We start from the raw sequence: 23,890 nt of genomic DNA, 5'->3' as shown, positions 1-23,890 counted from the left end.
ATGTGTGATTTAATTTTAAATGGCCTCTCTAAAGATGCTTGCATCTTCTAGAGAAATACAGACTTTGGATAGAGACTATAACCCAAATGTATCTATCATATTCCATGGGGCAACAGATCATTGGGATGCTCGAGGTTACCCTAACTCACTGAACAAGGTCCTTCCCAGTATCAGTGGCTGCTACAGGAAGCAGGCTAGTGGTCGGAAAGAGAGAGCTAAACTAGCACATTTGGTGCAACAAATTCAATATCACGTCACTAAAGAATTTGAACTAAAGTTTGTGTTGAAAACCATACCTCCATATTACTCTAATGCACATTTTTAAATTGGTATAAAGTATCACAACTCTTCCTCCATGAATTAATTTTCATTAAATAATACTATACGAGTTGCAGTCATAGGACATTAAATTATTCCACAGCTTACTTAATTTTTTTATTCATTATTTATTTTATACATTTATGATTTTCTCCTAATAAATATCAACTTTCACATATATGGTAATATAATATAACACACAGCCACTTATTTTAGTTGGTTCCTTGAGAAGTACAGGGAGAGAGCTGTTTTAACAAACACCAAGTCATTAATAGTGGTCCTGTAATACTCTCATCAGTGTTGTATAAAATACACAGAATATAAAAATAAAAAGCATTAAATATTCCCAACAAACAAGAGAAACCTGTATCAGTTTCTGCAAAAGGAAATGAGCATTCTGACAACTGAGTACATGACAAAAGATCTTGAGCCAAGTTTTCATAATATTGTGTCAGCACAGTCATAATATCATCTTTAATTGATAGATATCAAAGTCATTACTTTATTTCCAAAGAAACATCTGCACTGTTTTTAGACCTAGGGTAGTGAGTCAGTGAGAGCTATATGTAGTCACAGCGAAGCCACAAAAGATGTTCAACAGACACAACGCTTTCATAGTTATTCTGGAAGATAAAGAGGACATGAGTGTGGATTAGATTTGAAACACAACATGTTTGCCCCATTACTTTTTTTTAATTGCAAATTTTGCCTTGTTTTCTTTTCAAATGGCATCAAGGTGGGTGTGAGATTTTTGTGTTGATCAAGCGGGACCACAGATTAAGAAACGGATTTAAGATAAATTTATTTTAATTAAACTTAATTTATTTATTCATTTATTTTAATTTATTTTAATTATTTTATTTATTTTAATTAAACTTAATTAAACTTATTTTAATTATTGTCATATTGATTGAGACTTCAATCGTTTATCTGGAGTCTCTTCTTTCAGTAACCTCATACTCTGAGGTAGGGATCAAAACCCCTCTATCAAAGCCAGTATTTAAATTTCTTAAACCCTCATTGAGAGTCTCACTGATTCCAAGTTATCTGGTACAGAATCAACTGAATTAGATTCTCCCTGTGCACAGTGGATTCCGTGAAGCAAACTTACGGAAAAAAAGGGTTATTAGAAGTGTGGATTAGAGCAACAGAATTAATAGCTGACCACCAACCAGAAGGGGAGATCCAGAAAAATCCATAAAATGGACACAGTATCACACAGTATCTCAAGGTCATGGAACAAGGAAAATTTTACTACAGCTTCGAGACGCAAGTAAACTAGGGCTTTCTGTTTACGAAAATGGGGAAGTGAATAACTCAGTTTAAAGAAATGGTTTACATAGTGCTGATACTGGAAGGCAGTCAGCTTTGATTCAAGAGAATATAATTTGGTGAATACATGTTGCATAATACCCAAAGACAGGATTATGCAGGCAAACATATCATTTTCTAAGAGATTTTCTCCCAGCTTGTATTTTGATCAGTATTTAGGCATTAGAACACTTCCAGCTTCTGTTTTCGGCTTAATTTACCCAAGCCAAAACGTTTTCAGGTTTCAAGACAATATCTATTAAATCATCATTACAACATAATAGGCCAGATCAAAGGGGTATATACCCAAGTGAAGAACAGAAATACAGGAAAGCAGACAAAGCACATAAAGTCTAGACCCAGCTGCCAACTAGCTATCAGTCCTTTCTAACTAAGCCACGGTTGGCTCAGTTCTAAAAATGAAGATTTGCTGATGTGTTCTGAGGATCGTCCCAGCCGTATGAATGAACTCTATGTTTTCTTTTTTTGTTGTTGTTTAAATAATCATTTCTAAACCTTCCTCAAACTATTTTGACATCTGTAATAATAACATCATCTTTGTTTAGACATGAGAAAGTAGGACATAAAAAGAATAAAGAATGTACTTAAGGTAACAGAATGAGTCAGTGACAGAATAGAATGTTTTCAAACTCAAATTCCTCCTCTGGAATTCGCCCACTTAACTCCAGAGCTGCCAATTTTTTTTTCTTTTTTTTGAAACTTCTGGGGATAGTTGGTTTCTTTAATGTGTAAAGAACAGAGGCCCTCAAGATCTTTATTATAGGCTGTTAACAGTATGACTATTTTCTCTTCCCTGCCCTACCAGACTCCGCAAGCATCAGCGGAATGCTCATGGACAACCGGTGAGAAATAGGTAGAAAGCTATGAAAAAGCATCTCCTGAACTATTGTTTTCACTCTATTTCAAATGCAACAGAATTTAAGCCAAGTCATTCCAGGATTCATTACTATGTAATTTATATAATTATAATTATATTGGTTTTATAATAAAATCGGAATGTCTCCCCTGACATTCATGTATACTATTCATGTGCTTCTTGTCAACCTTCAAGCCACTCATTTATCATCCCTGTTTTAAAGATGGGGAAACCAAGGCTCAGAGAAATTAAGCCATTGGCCCAAATTATTTAAGTAATTAAAATTACACATGACTAGTAAGTAGTGAAACCGTCTGACTCCAAACATCAATGCTTTGCTATGCTTTTCTAATGCCAAAAAATTGTCACTCAACAGCTGCAGGATGTTGTAAAGCATGTAAAAGTGATGAGAGAGTCACACCCACCAGTAAGGTGAGCCTCCTAATTAAAGGTGGGAATTGATGAGAAAAAACTCTGCTGTTCTATTACAGGAGAGCCAATTATCTGTGACTTGTAATATACTTACTTTCAAAAAGCAAAAATCTGTCTGCAGTATAAATGACATAAGGAAATACAAGTCAACGAGAAGGACTATTTCTTCACTTTATTTTAAAGAACCAACATATCATTTAGCATTGCATTTATATCCATGTTATTTAAGGTGTACTTAACACTCAACAAAGACCCTCTTTGTTCACAAAAAACAAAACTGTGACTGATTTCAAAAGATGACACAGGTTAGTAAATGATTAAAATCGTAAAATGGTAAATTCCTTCCTAAGGAGAGAAACAGAGTGACATAATCCTGAATTTGAAGAATTATTCTCATACATTTCCACAGGACAAAGAAAGTTCCAAATTTTCAAACTTGGATGATGAACTAATCAGTCAACCATATAATCCAGGAAAAGTAGGAAAGGAGAAAAAAAAATGGCTGAGGAACAATAGCAGAAGGAATTAACAAAAGTACTATCAAGATTACTGCATTCAGAAATTAAAAATGAAGTAAAAAGCTATTTGTTTGAAAGGATTTTACAGTAGGTAAAACTCCAGAGAAGAAAAATCAAAGGGAGAAAAGGCAAGAACAAATGTAAAAACAACAGAAAGAAGAAAGGAGAAATAGCCATAGAGATGCACAAGATTTTCAGATGTATATACTGACATATACTGAATACTATAAGCAAACTTCTTGCTGAAAAGTTGAACATTTCACCAACATAGTGAGCTTTCAAGAAGAACACATGCTTAGAAATGACTAAGAAACAGAAAATCAGAACAGGTAATAATCATGGCAGAAAAATAATTATTAATCCCAGAACTTTCCCTAAAAAAAACCCAAAAATACCAGGCTCAGAGAGATTGGCTTGCATGTTCTGTCAAATGACAAAGACCATGTACAATGTCAAGTCCTTAATGACAAAGTGTATGACAAAGTACATCTAATTCTTAAAGATCAACATTAAGATATATACTAATAATATAACTCGTTACCTTGTTGTTTAAAGGAGAAATCATGTATGATAACTCAACAGATGTTAAACAAGAATTTGATAAAGACTTAATAGTGATTCAAAAACAAAAAGCTTGGTAAATGAGAAAAGTAGTTTTCTGAAAGCAGATGGAAATATAACCATTAATTTTGAAAAAAGAGGACAAAGCTGCCAACTTTCATATCAATTACTAAAAATATTCTGGAAGTTCTAGCAGGTAATGGGACAAAAAAAACACAAGGATGATTATTGGAAAGGGAGAGTAAACAGGTAATTTTTATACAATATTATCTACCTGAGAAATCAAGTGTATGAACTGAAATGTTGGTACAAATAAATGTAGATTAAAATTTAATCATGGGGAAATATTATCATGGTAATATTCACTTTGAAGGAAGCTCCATAAAAATACATAGAATTGGTTTTTACCACCAAACTACATGTCCTTGGGAAATACTATTTAACCTTTCTTGGCATATTTCTTCAAGTACAAAATGTCATTATAGCCTCTGTTCTGCTTATACACAAACTGGCATTTAAAGTAAATTCAATTATGTATATGGAAATACTCAGTACACAGTGTACTGGTTCGTCACATCAACCAATTCAAAATCCTACGCCCAAATGTACAAATCTCTCTCACCCACACTTTTGTTTTATCTACACTCCTTTTATATTTAAAAATGAAATTATATTGCAGATTTACTACAGACTTTATCCAAGATGGGAATTTGTTTAAAAGGAAAAAAAAAACCACAAATAATAACCAATTTGTAGCAAGTTTCAATTTTTGTATATTGCATTTTTAGAGGGGCTCCCTCACACCAAGGCGAGAAAAAGTCCATGATACCTCTTGGCCACAAGATGGAGCTAAACATTTTGTTCGCTTGGTTTACCAAAGGCATCTTCTGCCCTATTTCTTGTGTTACAGAATGATTCACTGTCATCAAGATGGGTTTTGATTTGTGGCATTATTTCTATCACCCTAACTAAAGTCCTCTCATGATTGACATCTCTAGGAGCTGCCTCAGATGAGAAGTACAATAATTATAATTATCTATGATAGTGAGGTTAACTTTTATTTTCCTAACATACTTATTTGGCAAACACTCAAGCATCAAAAATATCACAAGGGCAAGAGTTGACTGCAAAATCAACTACAAAAAATTTTTCTTCATAAATATTTTATTTTGTCTTGCTACTTCTAATGAAATCTGCCTAGAACACTTTATATAGTACTATCAAAAAATAAGCATCTCTTTAATAATGAATAAACCCCCCTTGTAAAACTATACGATAGTCTTAAACAATACTATGCTTAACACGTGTGGTGATCATAGCAAAATAATTGTAAGGGAGTTTATGATTTATAAAATTATTTTTATTTATTTTTGTTAATGTTAGCCATGGTATTTTTTAAAAAAGATTTATTTATTTATTTGAGACAGTGAGAGTGAAAGAGAGAGAGAGAGCATGAGCAGGGGGAGGGGCAGAGGGAGGAGGAGAAATGGACTCCCCCCTGAGCAGAGAGCCTCACATGGGGCCCCAGGATCATGACCTGAGCCAAAGGCAGACACCTAACCAACTGAGCCACCCAGGCACCCCTACGAAATTATTCTTAAATGTAACATTTGACATTATTAAAAACTGCATGATTAAATGCATGATGCAAACTGCCACAAAAAATCCTGGCCTAGCCATTTGCGACGATGTGGATGGAACTAGAGGGTATCATGCTTAGCAAAATAAGTCCATCGGAGAAAGACAACTGTCATATGATCTCCCTGATATGAGGAAGTGGAGATGCAACATGGTTGGTTAAGGGGGTAGGAGAAGAATAAATGAAACAAGAGGGATTGGGAGGGAAACAAACCATAAGTGACTCTTAATCTCACAAAACAAACTGAGGGTTGCTGGGGGGAGGGGCATTGGGAGAAGGGGGGTGGGGTTATGGACATTGGGGAGGGTATGTGCTATGGTGAGTGCTGTGATGTGTGTAAACCTGGCAATTCACAGACCTTACCCCTGGGGATAAAAATATATTACATGTTTATAAAAAATTAAAAATTAAAAAAAAAATCCTAGCCTAAATGTTAAAGAAGGGAGATCTTCATACTACCTTATGAACTAATTATTTTTTAAAAATACTACAAGTACATATAATCAAAGTTAGTTATAGCAACGTAGTAATTTTACATAGAAAAATATGATCCAAATCATGCATAGTGTGTGAATAAAATGGCTAGATTTGAATAAGAATTGATCCTAATTTATGATACTTGCAGATCACAACAGTATAGTTGGTGACCGTCTGATTTGAGTAAGTCAGAATGTAGGAGAGAGAGTTGCTGTTCTTTGCCACAAAATACAATAAACAATAGATTCCTGCATTATACTCTTTGCTCTGAGGGTAAACTAATCAAGGTGTATTTTTTCTGCAATCCTTATGCTCTTATTCAAAATATAATTATAGATATCACTTGTGAGGAAAATACTAAAGAGGAATATCTTGTTTATATCTTCACATTGTTGTGACTGAAATGTTTGCATCCACAGCCTGGGCTCTATGAAGTGACATGTGTCTAGAAAATAGGACTGACCAAGGCCTAGAAGAAAAACACTGGTCTGATTTACAGAAAAAGGGAGGGATCTGCAGTGTTCTTACATTCTGTCTTCTAGGGACAAGTCTGTAGGCCTTCTAATTCATTTCAGGAGACAGACACACAGTGAGAATAACCGTGTATATACCAGATACCCAGTCTAGTCCAAAGGTATAGTTCGTAGGTTCTGGACTATTGGGTTCAAGTCTCAACTCTTCCTCTTACTAGGTGTGTCACCATTCAGGAGGAAAATGGTGATATTATGGTAACAATCTCATAGGATTATTATGAGAAATGTGTAATCATTTATATACTTAGGAAAATGACAGGCTTATTCTTAGCTATTGTTCTTTTTAGCTATTAGTTTAGCTGCTCTTCTTACCTATTCTGTTTACATTACGAAAAGCCAAATGATGTTGCAAATCCAACAACTAAACCAGTTCAGGTCTCTTTGTTTTGCTTATAATGATATAAGCATACACAGGCAGAAGCTATCACACGGGCTCAAGCACATGACTTTTCATCAGGAAAGTATTTTGATTTTGGACTGCTTCGCAGGGTGACATGCATCTCACAGGCAACCAAAAGAATTCTTCTAGATCTGCAAGTCTTTTCCTGTGAATGTTTCACTCTTAGATATATTTATATACATTCCTGATCTCCAGAAGAAAGAAACATTCAAAGAAATCATGACACGAGTATTTGTAATAAAAAAATAGAAAGTAGAAAAGCATACCTGGGTAATCTTCAGACACATGTACTGAATAGGATACACTGTTAAAACAGGGGGAAAAAGAGAAAAGAAAGGCTCAAATTACCACTGAAGGAAATGTTTTTACAAAATAAAAACCAACCTCACATTACCCATTCATTTTTACAGATATAGTACAGACATTCATTTTTATAGATATGAGTACAGATATAAGTATAAACCAAAAAACCTCCTTGGTATTTGACACAGGAAACTTACAGGATTTTAAGATATATTTTCTGTGAGTATAAACGGTTTTTGAAATATCTTTCTCCCAACAATGGTATCTTTAGTATAGATAGGTCTTTTTAATCTCAGCAATATCAAATATTCCTTAAGCTATGACCATATGTGTCATTCGCTCAGATTTTATCAAATCTTTTTTTTTTAAAACCAAACATAAAGTATTCCTCCTATTTGGTACGGCAGTTCAGAATCTAAGCATTTATTTTTAATACTGCTTCCCCACAATATACTGTGCTTTTGAAACACGTCCTGTGTCCTTTCCCTCAAAGAATTAACAACAGGATGCCAGTAGAACTAATAGTTATTCATCAGCCACATCATGGTATGTAATAAATAAATGATCTCCTGTTCTCAGAAGGATTGGACTGCTTTAAAAATAGTTTTTAAATTACATTTTAACAATTTCACAACTCCTTTCTCAGTAACCTGACTGCTTCCAGATATTATCTCAGTGACGTATTAAAAGTTACCATGCTTATCTGTTCACTTTCCTATCTCGATCAGCTAGACTGTAAGTCTCTTGAGGTAAGAGTCCATGTCTATTTTTATTTTTAACACAGTCACCTATTATGGTGCATGACTCTCAAGCACTTGTTCAATATTAGCTTTCTGAATGGATCAGGGGAACTGCTGCCTGCCAGAGAAAAGTCAAAATTTAGTTTAAATTCAGCCAAATTAACTGGCTGTTAAGACAAAAAAAAAAAAAAATTTCAATTCTCTTTGAAGGAACATACAGAATAGAGTCCATGCAAAGTATCATTCACAAAGTGAATTAAATACAACCCAAATTACTTGACATAGGAAGAAGCAGGAAAATCTAACCTATAGTCAAGTGGAAGTTTGACCCAAGTGCTGGAATTAGCCCACAGGGATGTTAAAACAGTTAATATAAATATGCTTAAGGAAACAAGAAAGGAAAATCCGATCTGAAGAAGAAGAAACAGATGATCAGGGTCTTGTGGGACAGTAGAAAGAGCAAACATTTTGTATTACTAAAGTTTCAGGAAGTGAATAGAGAGAGAAAAATATAGGGGATAAAAAGCTGAAAATTTCCCAGTTTGGGTGAAAGACCAATGTACAAACTAAAGAAGCCCAGAAAACCCTGAACAGAGCAAGTGCAAAGAAAGCTGCATCCAGCTACACAGAGTCAAAGCGCTGAAAATCAAATATAAGGAAACATTTTTAAAAGAGGAGAAAAATTTGACACATATCATACAGGAAAACAGTAAGAACCAATGTTTTCATAAGAAATGGAGGACAGTGGAGAGTACAATGATGAAGAGCTAGGGGAGAGAAGGTAGGGCTGAACCCAGAATTCTATATCCAGGCCATAGATCTTTAAAAATGAAGATAAATTTTTAAAATTATACCTAAAAGAAAACTGTGGGTATTTGTCCTAGCAAATCTAAAGTAGAAAAAAATCCCAAAGTTCTCCAGGTGAATGATATCAGAAAATCAAATGTCCAGAAGGAATGGAGAGCACCAGAAGTTGTAATTTTTCTTTTAATGTTTTAAAAATATATGACTGTTTAAAGATTCTAACACTTCACTGTGGGATTTATAAAACATGTAAAACACATGACAATTATAGCATGATGTCAGGGAGGGGTTAAATGGTCATATACAGTTTTCAGATTCTTACATCTTAAATAAAACATTGTAATACTAACCCTAAACAATAACCCTAAGAAAAATTAAGGATACACTGTAATCCCTAGAACAAGCACAAAAAAAACCCTTAAAAAACAATAACTAGATGAAAGAATTCTAAAATCATTTTAGAATGTTTAATCCAGAAAAAGGCAAGAACAGAGGAACAAAACACAGAAGGAACAAATAAAAAACAAACAGTAAATGGTGCCTGACCCTAACTGTAACAAGGATTGCTTTTAACGCTAATGGATGAATTACACTGAATAAAAAGGCAAAGATGGCCAGAATGGTTTAAAAAACAAAACAAAACCACAAGATCCAATTCTAGGCTGTCTTTCAGAGATCCACATTAAATATAATTGGAAGTAAAGGGGGGAAATTTATACCATGCAAAGAGTCAGCACAAGACTCAAGTGTTTAAATTAATAACAAAAACTTCAAGATAAAGATAAAAAGAGATCAAAATGATCAAATGGTGAATTTGTCGGGTTGAAGGCACAACAATAAAAATGTGTATGCGCCTAACAACAGAGTTTCAAAATACATGAGGCAAAACCTGACAGATAAAGGGAGAAAGGGACAACTCCACAATCATAGTGTGAGTAATTAGTACAACAAGACAACCCCCTAAAAATCATTAAAGACATGGAAGATCTGAACAGATTTTCATTTTAAAAACAAAAAACACAAAAGAAAACCCAACTATAACTGCAGAGTATCTTTTTCTTTTCAGGGATGCATGAATGGAACGTTCACCAAGAAAGAGCGTACTCTGCACTATAAAACTAGTCTTAGTAAATATGAGTGGATGGACGGTTGTGTTTCACCATAGTTCCTATCCTGGTTTCCTGGCTCATCTGGCTCTTATAACACTAAGTCTTAAGGCCTCAAGGAGGACTTATTTTTAGAGTTTAGGACTAATTTTAGAATTTGTGAGTGGATTTAGGGCTATGTGACTGTGGCCACAGGCTGTGCAACCCCTTCAGGCAACCCCAAGTCTTCCAGACTCCTCAGATCAAACCCCTGGTATGCTGTTTAGTCCATGGAAAGAAATGACACAAAGGCAAGAATGAATAAGGAAGTGAATAGGAAAACAAGATGGTTAGTAATGAGACCAACTACTGATATACTGTTCTTTCATCAAGTATATTTCATTGTTTAATTAATTCAAAAAGCATTTCTTGGTAACCCGATAAAAGAGAAATATTATGTCAATGTTTAACTATGATTTTGATAGAAAAAAAAATCAGATGATTTTTTATGATTAATGTAAGAGGAAGCAAAGAATATAAAACATAACCAATATGACAGACAAAGGAACTTAAACATTTTAAAGCACAATAGATTTTTTTTTACTTTTTATTTTTATATAATTAAAGGTTCACACGAAATTGCACAGAGAGGTCTCATGTAGCCTTTATCCAGGTTTTCCCATTAATTACATGTTATATACCAATAGTACAATAACAAAAACAGGAAATCGACATTAGATAAAGTTTGCATATAGTTCTATGTTATTTTATCACGTTTGCATCATGTACTCACTATCATACATCAAAATACGGAACTATTTAATCGTTCAAGGATTTTCCTCATGCTATCCTCGTTAGAGTCAAACCTGTCTCCCTTCATCCCAACATCTTTAACCCCAGGCAGACACTAATCAATTCTCCATCTCTATAATTTTGTCATTTCAAGAACATTATATAAAGGGAATCACAGAGTATGACATGAAGCACAATAGCATTTGAATGCAAAGTTAGTATTGTGAAAAAATCACTAGGGTTGACAATATTTAGGATCAAGTGAAGAAGTGGGAGATTGGATTCAGAAGCCACTATCAGTGGTGGGGGTTGGGGGGTATGTAACAGGGAGAAGAAGGCGGCAACAAATGGCAGATGGTGGAGGCCAGCCAAGGGACCAGCTTTGGAAATCATGGCCCTGAATCAAATGCCAGGAATTAGAAGATAAAATAACCATGCCAGCGATGCTTCAGATAAACAGGGGGAGACACACACTATGACCTCAATGAATTTATTTTCCCATAAGTCAACCCCTTAGGCAACGGAACTCTACTATGTAGAAATGAAATTATTGATGATCAAGGCAATCCTTCATCCAGCAGAACTATGTGATAGAAGCCTGGAATCTTGCCAGAGATTGCACTCAATACTAAGCTGAATTAATTCCCAACAGACTACCATCTCAACCAATAGGAGTTGGCTTCATTTCTCATCCGTATGACTGTCCAAATCCAAAAGGAAGCCTTAATACGTTCCCATGTTTATCTCCAACTGGGGAGCCTGTTGTAATCGGGGCCACAGAAACAGAGATCAGATTCCAGCTTTGAGCCTTACTAGCTGAGAGGCATTATGAAAAGTTACTTCAATACGCTCAGCTTCGATCTCTTTTCAGTAAAATGGGAGAATCCGGACCTACAGCACAAGCCTGCTGTGATGATTTAATGGTTTAACAGGTGTAAGGTCCCCAGAACAACGCCAGACACAGAGCAGCAGGTGCCAAGTAATTCTAGTCAGCTTCCAGTACAAGCAGTGAAAATGTACAAAAATGAAATTTCACATGAATGAATGCTTATTGGGGAACTCAAGTTACTCAAAAACCACAATATATTACATTAATCAGAGACCAAAACTAACACTGATGATCTTATATTACAGTTCTATTATCCTCCTGATTTTAAGAAACATTTCCACGTTCGGGATCATACCTAATTTTTCAAACACAAAATAGAAAGCAAAAGCCCTACAAAATGACTCATCAGCTCCTGTGCTATATAGCATTTTCTTGGTAGTACACCAGAAGGAAAATCACCAGGGCTGTAAAATCCAAATCAGTTTCACTCTGGGGCTTACAGAGTTCTTAGGGGAACAATCTAGTACAAGCAGACATGGATGATTAAGCTAAAGGACCTAACAGGTAGGGCGGGGGGTGAGGGGAGCAGCACAGGGAGTGGAGGGAAGCAAAGAACCAAGCTGAATAGGTAGAGGAGTAAGGGTAGCATGAACCGTACATATTAAATACTAAAGCAGGCGAAATTATCGTGAGGAAGTGAACAGGAAAGTGAACGAGAGCAGGAAGAGAAAGCTGGAGCAAGCTCTGAATTCTGATTCAGGAAAAAAAGATGCCTGCAAAGTTTTAGAGGAGGCTTCTAAACCACAACTATACTGAGATGCTTTGTAGAGGAAGTTAGCTGGTCACTCCATGTTCGTTATATACTGCATATACTGCACAGTGCTGGGGTTTGGTTTGGTTTCTTGGGATTTTATTTCTTTATTTATTTGTCAGAGAGAGAAAGAGAGAGAGAACAAGCAGGGGGAGCAGCAGGCAGAGGAGGAAGCCGACTCCCCGTCGAGAAAGGAGTCTGCTGCAGGACTCAATCCTGGGACCCTGGGGTCCCGACCTGAGCCAAAGGCAGCGGCTTAACCGACTGAGTCACCCGGGCGTCTCTTTTTCCCCCCACGCTGGGTTCTTAATATCACAAATTTAAGACTGGAATCTCTAAACTATTTCTATAACTTCAATCATTTCTTAAATAAAATAGCTGCTTCCACTTGTTATTCCTCTGAAAGCAACTATCCCTACCAAAGACCTCTAGCTCTACTGTCAAGAGCTTCTGAAGGAGTTCAAGGGTGGGGACAGGGGCAAGGGTTGGGGGGGAGGGGGGAGGGGATGTCCTCAGATGTTCAGTTATCGACCAGATCCTGTATTTTGTTTCTACATTTGTTTTCTTGTGTAATTAAAAGCATTCATAAGTTCATTCTTATACCTAACCTCACCGCTCACCCCATTACCATCCTATTTCTTCCAAAATGCCTGCAAAGTATGAATAAAGGGAGTTTAGAGCTAGTTTCCAAGTTCACAAATCGAAGAAAAACAAAATTTTTTAAAGAAACTTTAAAAGATTTTATTTATTTATATGACAGAGACAATGAGAGAGGGAACACAAGCAGGGGGAGTGGGAGAGGGAAAAACAGGCTTCCCCGTTGAGCATGGAGCCCAGTGCCCGGACCCCAGGATCATGACCTGACCCAAAGGCAGCAGCTTAACAACGGAGTCATCCAGGCACCCCTAAAAATTTTTTTAGGAATAGTAGAGAGCTCAGGAAAATGGCAGTTTTAACATAATAGGGGAGGGAACTCGGATCTGAAGAGGAAATTGTTTTAGATTTAGACCTCTCGGCGGTACCGGATTCAGTAGCTGTATTTTACAAGTGGGTCCCAAAATGTTTCTGTCCCCTCAAACTCAAGAGTCCTGGATTCTGAGCTCGTACTTTTTCATCTACACCCAGCAAGCAAAACCCAATATTTCATTCTGTCTTTTACTTTACTCTCTAGAACAATTTCTCTGATAAACCTATCCTTAGGGAGCTTTTCTTTCCCAGTTAGATCACTTTTAAAATTTACATAAGAAAAAGCAAAATGCAAAAACTAACCAAAGGGTAGCTCCTGGCCCACAGTTCTCCGCTGGAGCTATACACTTATGGCTATAGGCCTCAACTCTGTACGTTCGCATTTGCTTGCAAGACAACAGCTTAGACCTGACGATATGTGTTCCCTAGCCTATTCCCAGAAGCCCTGGGAACTTACCAGAAGACAATTCCCTCCGGCACCTCTTTGCCAGTGTTCAGTGTTACAGGATGAAAAAGATACTGTCCAACCATTCATTTCCACAACCAACTCTTGTATCTCAAGCCAGAAGGTGACTTGGCATGCTAGCAGCTCCCAATTGCTATTTTGATGCCATTTACTTCCCAAAATATTCACTAGCACACTCATTATCATTTTTATCTTGCATAAACATTTTCTAAATATCCAAGTCAACAAGCTCATTTACCATTATTCGCTACCAATTGTTCTGTCATTTATCCAGGATTAGGAATTTCTAGGGCACTCTCTTTCTCTTCACTTAAAAATCCTCACATCACCCACATCCATATGGACAACGTTAAGCTGCATATGGTTCCATGACCTCATCCTCCCTTAATTTTAGCTCACGAAATCCAAGGATACCCCTTGAACCTTGGCTTGAAGCATAACTGCTCTCCTTCTAAAATCTCAACCCAGTGTCCCACTTTTTAGCCACAATTTTATAACTTTTCAGTCCTCACTCCTTTATTCCTACTCCCTGACACCCACCAATCCCCATGTGCTTTTTTTTTTCACTCTCTGTGTTCTTTATAGGCCCTTCCAGCTTCATTTCCTTCTTTATGTGACTGTAGAGGCTTAACCGTTCTCCCCACACCATCTTCAACTCCTTCATTGTGTACCCCAATTTTGCCCGTGCAGACTATCCACCAGGCCTAGAACCACCAGACTGTAGATAGGACACGTCTCAACTCCCTCCCAATCTGGGCTTTGAATGCTGCTGGAGAGGACAATGGATCCAAAGCATCTGAACCCACTATAGACATATGGTGCCCCATCCCAGCTCCAACAGCCTTGCTCAATAAGCCCTCATAACCTCTTCTGCATCTTCTTCTCGGTAGACTTTTCAACCCTTCACAACTTCCTAGCATCCCGTAACAATTCGCCCTTTCAATTATCCGCATTAAAACAGGTCATCATATGGCTACTCTGTCTCGGCATTCTATCACTCACTCTTTCACCCGCCAACCCACCTGTAAGTTAACACTTTTCTCCTTACACCCAGGAAGATGGAAATGTCTCTTCTTTTATCTAAGACTAATCCATCTAGTTGATTTACAGATGCCATAAATGATGGCTCCATTTGGGAACTTGTTCCACAATGTGAAATTAATTTAAAAAAAAAAGTGTAATTATGGAAGTATGAAAAGATTCACTTGCAAAGATATTAATGGTAGCACTATTAAAATGAAGAAGTACCCAGAAAAACAAAAATACCAATAATAGGATTACATACACTATTTTATATACATATACACATATATATACATAGAGGACATAACACCAGGTAACTGTGAAAAAGTAATGGCATAAAATGATATTGTAACTAAAGAGACACGTGTTTCTAATACATTAAGATACATACAAAAAATTAGACAGCTGCAACATATTTGCATTAAAAATATGTAAATACATATTTATTTGATACAAATACATACTGATAGAAGCATGGCTAGAAAAATGTGGACAAATTTCAACATTTATTATCTTTTGTTTATTGGGTGAAGGGAAACTTTATTTTTTGTATCTGTATTTTTTTAATCTTTGTAATAAGTATGAAACGTAACAGGAGGGGGAGGGAGCTAGTAATGTTTAAGCTCTCCCTTTACCTTGTAACCTTTTCTAATTATCACTCCACCTGCCTTCTTCAAATCAAAATTTTGCCAAGAGTCATCTAAGCCCTTTTGGCCACCTGTCCACTTGCACCTGCACATTCCAACCTGGCGTCCACTCCTAGGACCCCACCAAAATTCTGCTTCTTCACGATAGCACTGGTCTTTTTTTTTCCTTAGTCCTTTTCTTACATAAATTCTCAGGCACATTTAATAAAAACAGAGACATCATGAAACCCTCCTTTCGTGGCTCCTGAATCCCATGCCTCCCTAGGTCCCCTCTTATTTTTTTAAGATGCTCTTCTGAGTCGAGATCTTGACTTTTGATATTTCACATTTCATGCTGTTTTCCTATTTCAATGCTGACTGCTCTATTTTTTCACATGAGTAATCTCAACTATATCCACGAGTCTCCTACCAGCCATGAGCAGAAGGCTCAAAAATTCCCTACCTCTCAACCAAGTAGGCAGCTTTTTCATTTCCCCCCACATTTCAATAGGACATTCTGCAAGCAAATTAATTAACTCTTTTTTAAAAAATATTTTATTTATTTATTTGACAGACAGAGATCACAAGTAGGCAGAAAGGCAGGCAGAGAGAGAGAGAGAGGAGGAAGCAGGCTCCCTGCAGAGCAGAGAGCCCGATGTGGGGCTCGATCCCACGACCTGGGATCATGACCCGAGCCGAAGGCAGAGGCTTTAACCCACTGAGCCACCCAGACGACCCTTCTGCAAGCAAATTAAACCCCACTCATACAAAGCAGAATTCACTGCCTTCTTTACATTAATTTTCAACTCAACAAATTAAATACCAAGAAATTTGGGGCAACTAATAGCAGCACCTGCCATTAGGAACTATAGATCTACTTTCTATTTGACCATATCACAGTGCCAGATGCTTGGTCACTTCCTGGAACAGGGAAAGTTTGAAGTGGTTGATTTGAAGCAGGACCTGGACTATGTACTTCTATGGACTACGTACTTCTAAAAACCACCCCAAGCGGTTCTGAGGAAAGTAAACTCTAGACCTTGTTTTCAAAAAACAAAACAAAACAAAAATAACCACCAGATACTGATTCTACATATTAATGTTAATTCTTTAGTGTGTCTTCAAGGCTCTTCATGATCTGACCCATGGAACTCTCTGACCAGCCAAAACCTGGACAACTACCCAGAGACCTGAGCTTCTAACCCCTTCAAGTTCTACCATTTCCAGAACAGGTCATTTTACTCACACAAAGGAAAGTGGCCCCTGACTCTGGATGTGAAACCTGGCTCCACCATTATTAACTGTGTGACTACGAGCCAGGAAACAACACTCTCTGACTCAGTTTCCAATCTGCAGTTTTCTGTCTCTTAGGGTTGCTATAAGGAGTAGACAGGTTAATACATGTAAAACACTTTGAAGAAAAGAAAAAGAAGAAACCAAGCACTCCAAAGTTTTCAATAAATATTAGCTGCTTTATCCGTAAATATCTTTATCATTATTATTACTCCTATACATAGACTTAGTTTCCTGGAACACACCCCCCCCCTTCTACCCTCAAGACTCAATCTCAAAGACAACTTCCTATGAAATTTCTCCAGCAATCCAGGCAGATGGATGTTTTCTTCCCCTATGTCCAACTTCATCTCTAGACTTAAGGTACAGACCAAACATTTTCATCCTCAAATCCCCAGGGATTTGACACAGTAGCTTATTTTAAAAAAATAACAAAAACAAAAACAACAACGAACAAATCATTTTTTTCCCCTCAAAATTACTGGAGGATATACCATGACAGTTCTTGACAGAAAATGTACTGCTTTGGCAAGTGTTGAAAGCTTTGACGAAAATCAGCAAATGATGGTACTCAACAGCTCCCCTGTGGGTCCACACCACCGTGCATGGGAGTGTCAGGCTCTTCTGTCACCTCTTCAGAGGCTTTTTCTGATACCCAGAACAGCATGGGTTCTGAATGCCCAGATCACGTGTATTCTCTGTATTTCTCATTTTCAAATCTACATACTGAAGGTGATACTTGCATTATTCCCAGTCTTGACGGCCTGAGCTGAAATTCAGTGACACAATGGAGGGGAAGATCTTTGCTCCAAAACAATGGAAGCATCACAGTTATTTTCAATACAAACAAGCATAAGTGTTAGCATTTCAAACTGATCATTAGTGTACTAGTTTACTTGTCCAGAGACCACTACACAGCAAAGTCCTTATTTAACCTATCTTGAAACCTATCTCTACTCCTATCTTGAAAGTATAGAAGGAAATGTCAGTTCTCCTAGGCAGAAGAGGAAAGTCATAAAGAAAATGTTTGAGCAGAAACTTACTGGGACATCATATGCTCTGTGCTGGGAGCAAGCATGCTTGAAACAGGCTTATAGTGACAACCACCCATATACACCCGCCCTGCCCCCCTTATGCAGCATTCAAAATCAAGGCAAGAGAACTAAGCTCTCATCCCAGTAGAGAAGACCCATCTTTCCCGCCAATGAAATAAACTGTTGATGCAGGACCATTGATATTACCCTTTACAAAGGTTTAAGGGGTGAAGATGCTTGCCTGATAAACACTTACTCAATAATACATATGTTCCTACTTTCAAAGCTTATTTTGACAATTTTTAAAGTTGTATTTTCAGCAAGTGATGTAACAAGATTAAAGTAATGGTGTTCATTTGTGCGACTTTCAAGAGACTGGCTGAGTCAGCAACTCCATGCTTAAATACTATATGATAGGTCAAATGCTTAGAATTTTAAGCAAACCATCTTTTCAACAGAGATGAACTTGAAGGACCCAAGTTCAACTTTGATTAGTAACCAGGTGCATGCTTTTGGGGATATTAATATGCCATATGGCATGAACAAAATTTTTCTTTTATACTGCCCTTAGTCAAAGCAAAGAGCCAACTGCATATTTAAATAAAGTTCTGTTTCTCTTTTATTCCTTGATTATAACCAAAAATAAAAAGGAGGTCACAAATTCAATGTCAACAAGACCTGACGAATGGAAAGAGCATGCCAAGTCACCAACATTAAATTTATTATATATAAATATCATTTCCGTATTTCCTTCCCAAAGTTTAACGTCTGGACTTTTCTCCTCTGTGCAGTTTGCAACTAATTCAACACTCTTTTTGATAAATATTCACTAAAATGTAGATGCCTTTCCCATCACTGTTTTACATCTAGGTTCAAGTCATACAAAAAGCTGCTACAAATGATTTACACAACAAGCCAGGACTGGAAAGCTGAAGATGATAAAATAATTCTAAAAATGAGGTAAGGCTTTGTTGTGGCAAGAAAACATGTTTTAAGAAAATACTATAAATATTCAGAGAGATAACTGCAATCAATATTAAGATACTACCTAGACAACTTGCTCAAATCCTTAAAGTATGTAAGATCAGTACTTTCCAAGATAATTTCTTGTGGAGTATCAAGCGAAATTCTTAATACCACCCGGAGACCCTGGAGGATGTAATCTATCTACTTGTCTCATCCCTATCTTGTCCAGGGCTACAACACAAAGGACCCCCTTCACTTCCTTAGCATGCCACATTCCCTCTCCCTGGAATGCTCTCCTCCCTTTTGGCTTAACTTGTTCTCATCCTTCAGATCTCAACTCAAAAGTCACCTCGTAGGAAGAAACTCTGTGGTCCTTCCTGCCAGACCTAGATCTTACTCCAGAGCAATTTCATAGTTTTATACAGTAATTATACAGCCATTTGCATGACATTAACATCTGCTTCCCCCACTGAATCCATAGGATTGGAAGGCACTTCTGTTTTCCTCACCTTAACCTCCCAGCCCCTACCATATATCCAGTATATAGTGGGAACACTGTAATTCATTGTGGGATGAATGTTTATTAATAAATGTATAAATCCTTTGACCTTCCAAATTGGAATAACCTTCCTCACAAAATTACTTAGCAACTATGGTTTAGTTTACAGCCTGAAGAGCACAGAAGAAAGAACACAGACTTTAGAATATGCCTTCACAAGCCCTGTGAGCCTGAGAAAAAGAATTGGCTAATCTCCTCCTGCTTATTTGGCAAGTGAGATAACATCTCCTTCCCAGGATTGTCAAGAGGATCACAGGGAAGATGATAAGTGAAGAAAGAAGCTTGTGTAATGGGAGGAGACAAATCAACGGACGTCTTTATTAACTCCTTCCCATTTCCCAAAACTCAGGCATGAGAAGATAAAAAATAATTCTGTAGAGGACCTCTTCATGATCCATTCCCCTCCTTCCCCTCTGGGCTGCATGCATAGGAAAGTCCTTGGGTTTGCAGGAGAATTCCTTCTCCCAGGGGAGAAAATTGCTGAGCAAACGGACAAGCCAATCAGATAAGCATAACTTCAGCCTGGAGCCTTCTAACACCTGCGGTAAACAGAGAAAGGTTGAGCCCAGAAATTTCAGAAATGGAAGCGGAGGCCTGATCAAACTAAAACTAAATTTCTCTATCAATCAATGAACTTTTCAAGGAACAAATAAAATTTTTTTTAGGATTTTATTTATTTATTTTAGAGAGAGCATGTGAGTTGGGGAAGGAGCAGAGGGAGAAAAACCAGCAGACTCAGCCCACTCAGCGTGAAGCCTCATGTAGGGCTCAATCCCGGGACCTGAGCAATCACAGCCTGAGCCACAATCGAGAATCAAATGCTTAACCAACTGAGCCACTCAGGTGCTCCCTTTTAATGTTTTAAGCCAGACTTAAATATTTTTTGTTGTTGTTGTTTCTTACAACCAAAATCATCCTAACTGGTACACAGACCTATTAAGCCACATGAGATGTTTTAATGTGAACATCTACAAACTATGTAAACTAAAAACTCATAGGCACATTGCCTTAGTTTTATGATTTTTTTGTTACAAAGTGTCTACTTGCATGATTTACTTAGGATTTTAAGTAACATTCACACATTTTATAGAACTTGTGACCTAAAATGAACCGTAATAAATCAGATACTACACAAGAAACGTTGCAAGTTCACAGGTCTTATTACTTTTCTGTCTGCCAAACATAAGGTCGTTCTCTTTAGGGTGTAGTATTTTTTTTTTCTTTGTGGTTAAATGATTTTTTTAAGTCCTTCATAGTTCGTTATTTTGTTTCATTATGTATATATGTATATAAAGTTGAATTTGGTAAGCTGTAGTCCTAGCCACTGCTTTTTTTGTTTGTTTCTGGACTACAGACTTTTTTGGGAAGTCAGCAACTCAAGGGAGAGTGAGAATACTTTGAGACTATAGAATAGTATTTCTAAGTGCTTGCTACAATCAATTAGCTTTTCGCTCTTCATTAAGCTTTTGAAAAATGATTTCTTCTCACAAGATTAATGTGGAAAGTATAATTATTTGAAAACAAGGGTACTGTACTTAAATCTGGCATATTTTGACTACAAAGTTAATTGATTACTAGATATTCAATTAACAAATGCAATTCATTATTCAGCCAGTGAATATGTAACTAAAAGGTAGCAACAAAGTAAAACAGATAACACAAAAGGAGCCCTGCAAATGTTTTAGCAAAGGAAAGGTGGCAGTTGTAACAAGTATAATACCTAACTAGGATGTTGATGTTTCCTGTGGGAAGAGAAGATTCATCAAGGCAAATTCTGCTGACCCTAGATCCAGTGAAAGAAGAAATAAAGAAGACTGAATTAATGGATTATTTGCTCAGATATTGTTGATGCTGTCTTAATATTCTATTTTCTAAAGGATATATGAGGAAGACTTTTTTTTCCCCTTAAGCTATACCTAACTTTCAGTTTGGTAGACACTGCTTTTCAAATTGAAGAAAAACATTTAAAGAGAGCATCTAATTCTCCCTGATCTCACCAGAATTCAGAAATGAATGAGTATCCTTATTTTCCATGACTATACAGTTGTTTTCATAGGTTCAGTAAGAATTTTCCCTCTCTTGTTACTAGAAAATTATTGGACAAATCAATTATGTAACCAAAGCTATCCCTATAATATATTTGAAAATGATTTTCATTTAATCAGGAATGACAAGCAACTACTGAGGGACAAGGACTCACTTTACATGTAGAAGTAATGCTTATAAGTGTCCCCCAAGAAAACTGGCCTAACACTTGGCTAATAGGTTCCCAAAGTTATGAGATGGCGAGAAAGGTCACCTTCAGTCAGGACAGGAACCCTGGCAAATGCTGGGAGCCTCAACCAGACAGAAAGTCACCCAGTTACACAGGTACTAAAGATGAAATGTGTTGGAGAGTTTCTTGGTTTTGTTCTCCTAACCTCACAAAATAAGTAACAAGAGGCTTTTAAGAGTCCAATCTAACTTTTTTTTTTTTAACTTCTCAATCACCTCAATAACTCATGGTTCTAGATTTGCAAACTCAAGGAGGCCTCTATGGACAATTAATATTCTCACTGCAGCACTTCTTCTTCTTCTTCTTTTTTTTTTTTTTTTTGGATGAAGAATTACCTTTGTAAATTACTTATGCTTTCAGGAGAAAGACTACAAAGAAAAACTGTCAAAAATTTGAAAACGAGCAAGAAAGATACTGAATGTTTTCTGCTGAAACACGACCCTGCAGAGATTCTCTGATCCTAAGAGGTGTTTTCATTAACTCAGTTATGTAAAACCCTGCAGGGATAAAAACTAAGTTGTTTAAAAATAATAATAATAATAATGCAAAATATTCCTGATCATGGCACTATAAATGAGTTTTTTCAGTAAAGAATATATATCTTGATAAGTTAAACATCCATAACACTAACTGCCATTGAACCATCTTTAGTACACAAATCGAAGAAAAAAAGCTCTGGAATGGACAAAAGAATGCCTCCCTATTTCAAACTGATTTAGATGCTAAACTAAAAAAAAGTCAAATCTATAAATAGAATAGACTTTGTTTAAAATATTTGCGGGTGGGGGGGGCGCCTGGGCAGCTCAGTTGTTAAGCACCTGCCTTCTGTTCAGGTCATGATCCCAGGGTCCTGGGTTTGAGTCCCGCATGAGGCTCCCTGCTCAGCGGGGGACCTGCTTTTCCCCTCTCCTATGACCCCTACTTGTGTTCCCTCTCTCTTGCTCTTTCTGTCAAATAAATAAATAAAATCTTTAGAAAAAAATATTTGTGGGTTGTGAAAAAGTTAGAGGTAACTAAAAGGTTCCCAAGCAGTGACTGGTTAAATAAAGAATGGGGTATCTATTGTGAAGGTCTGTGGCCAGTAAAAGGGATGTGGACTGCAATGGAGTAATACTGTAACCCCATTTTTATTAAAGACCTGGATTTACTTATCTTTATCAAAATGTATTTATAGTTGTATTGGGCTTTTGCGGAGGAGAAGAATATAAGAGTCTACCTTTGGGGGGAGGTTTCTTGGATCACTGATGGCTATTATTTCTGAGGATATTTGCTTCCAATTTTTTCTGGAATAAATGTTTTAATACTAATCAAATATACCTTTAGAGGAAAACTACTAGAATTAATTTAAAATTTTTATTTCCCAATCCAAATAAGAGTATATTCATTAATAAAATGGGGGGAAACACCTCTATATTTCCTGGGTAGCTCCCATACCTCTTTCAGCCATCAGCTCTCATTTTTACTTTCAAGAGCCTTCCCTCTCAGCTTCACCTGGCTCGTTCCAATCTGAGGCAGACGAGATTAAGATCTCTTATTAAACACTGCCACCAGCCCATTTACGAGCCCCTCTTAAAACTTTTCATAGCTATAATTGGGGTCAACATCAAATCAATGTTTCTTTCCCCCACTAGATGTAATTTCTCTGTGTATCTAATTCACTGTCGTGTCCCAGATGCTTATGCATACTGCATCCTAAGAGGTGCTCAAAATACATATATAGCTCCCTTGCCATATACACTGAGTGACTCTTAAAATATCTAGAGTGGGACATGTGGGTGGCTCAGTCGATTAAGCATCTGCCTTGGGCTCAGGTCAGGATCCCAGGCTCCTGGGATCGAGTCCCGTGTCGGACTCCCTGCTCAGTGGGGACCCTGCTTTTCCTTTTCCTGCTGCTTCTTCTGTTTGTGCTCTCTCTCAAACAAATAAGTAAATAAAGTCTTTAAAAAAATTTTTTTTAAGTCTTTAAAAAATTTATGGTAGAGTAAGAAGTATTTTATGTCTTATCAAAGAGAAACAAACCTAAATCCAATTAACTTAAGTCTCTTTAGAAGTCTGATTTTAGGAGAGATGAATAACACTTGCCTTTCCCTCAGGGAATAGATTTCTTACACATGTAATATTTTAAGGGATATAATTTGGCTTATAATGCATCGGTATGAAGCAAATCACTGTAATGGAATTTTATTGTTCTGTGTAATGTTGTGAAGTGAGAACAAAGGAGTCACACTGTGTCTATACGTTACATGCAGAGA

The 23,890-nt window shown here is 36.8% G+C and overlaps 1 protein-coding gene across 4 annotated transcripts in view; it reads right to left on the bottom strand.

The window, feature by feature from the left end:
* Window positions 1-23,890, bottom strand: part of PARP8 (poly(ADP-ribose) polymerase family member 8) — a 178,691-nt gene that overhangs the window by 77,171 nt on the left and 77,630 nt on the right. For all 4 annotated transcript variants that reach the window (XM_059417100.1, XM_059417101.1, XM_059417099.1 and 1 more), the window contains one exon: window positions 7,333-7,370. In XM_059417100.1, the coding sequence (XP_059273083.1) occupies window positions 7,333-7,370 (38 nt within the window). The remainder of the gene's footprint in view (window positions 1-7,332; window positions 7,371-23,890) is intronic.

The sequence above is a fragment of the Mustela nigripes genome, chromosome 12 (assembly GCF_022355385.1).
Source record: "Mustela nigripes isolate SB6536 chromosome 12, MUSNIG.SB6536, whole genome shotgun sequence".
NCBI classification, from domain to species: domain Eukaryota; kingdom Metazoa; phylum Chordata; class Mammalia; order Carnivora; family Mustelidae; genus Mustela; species Mustela nigripes.
Note: the sequence above shows the minus strand (reverse complement) of the source record. Positions and strands in the feature narration are given on the sequence as shown.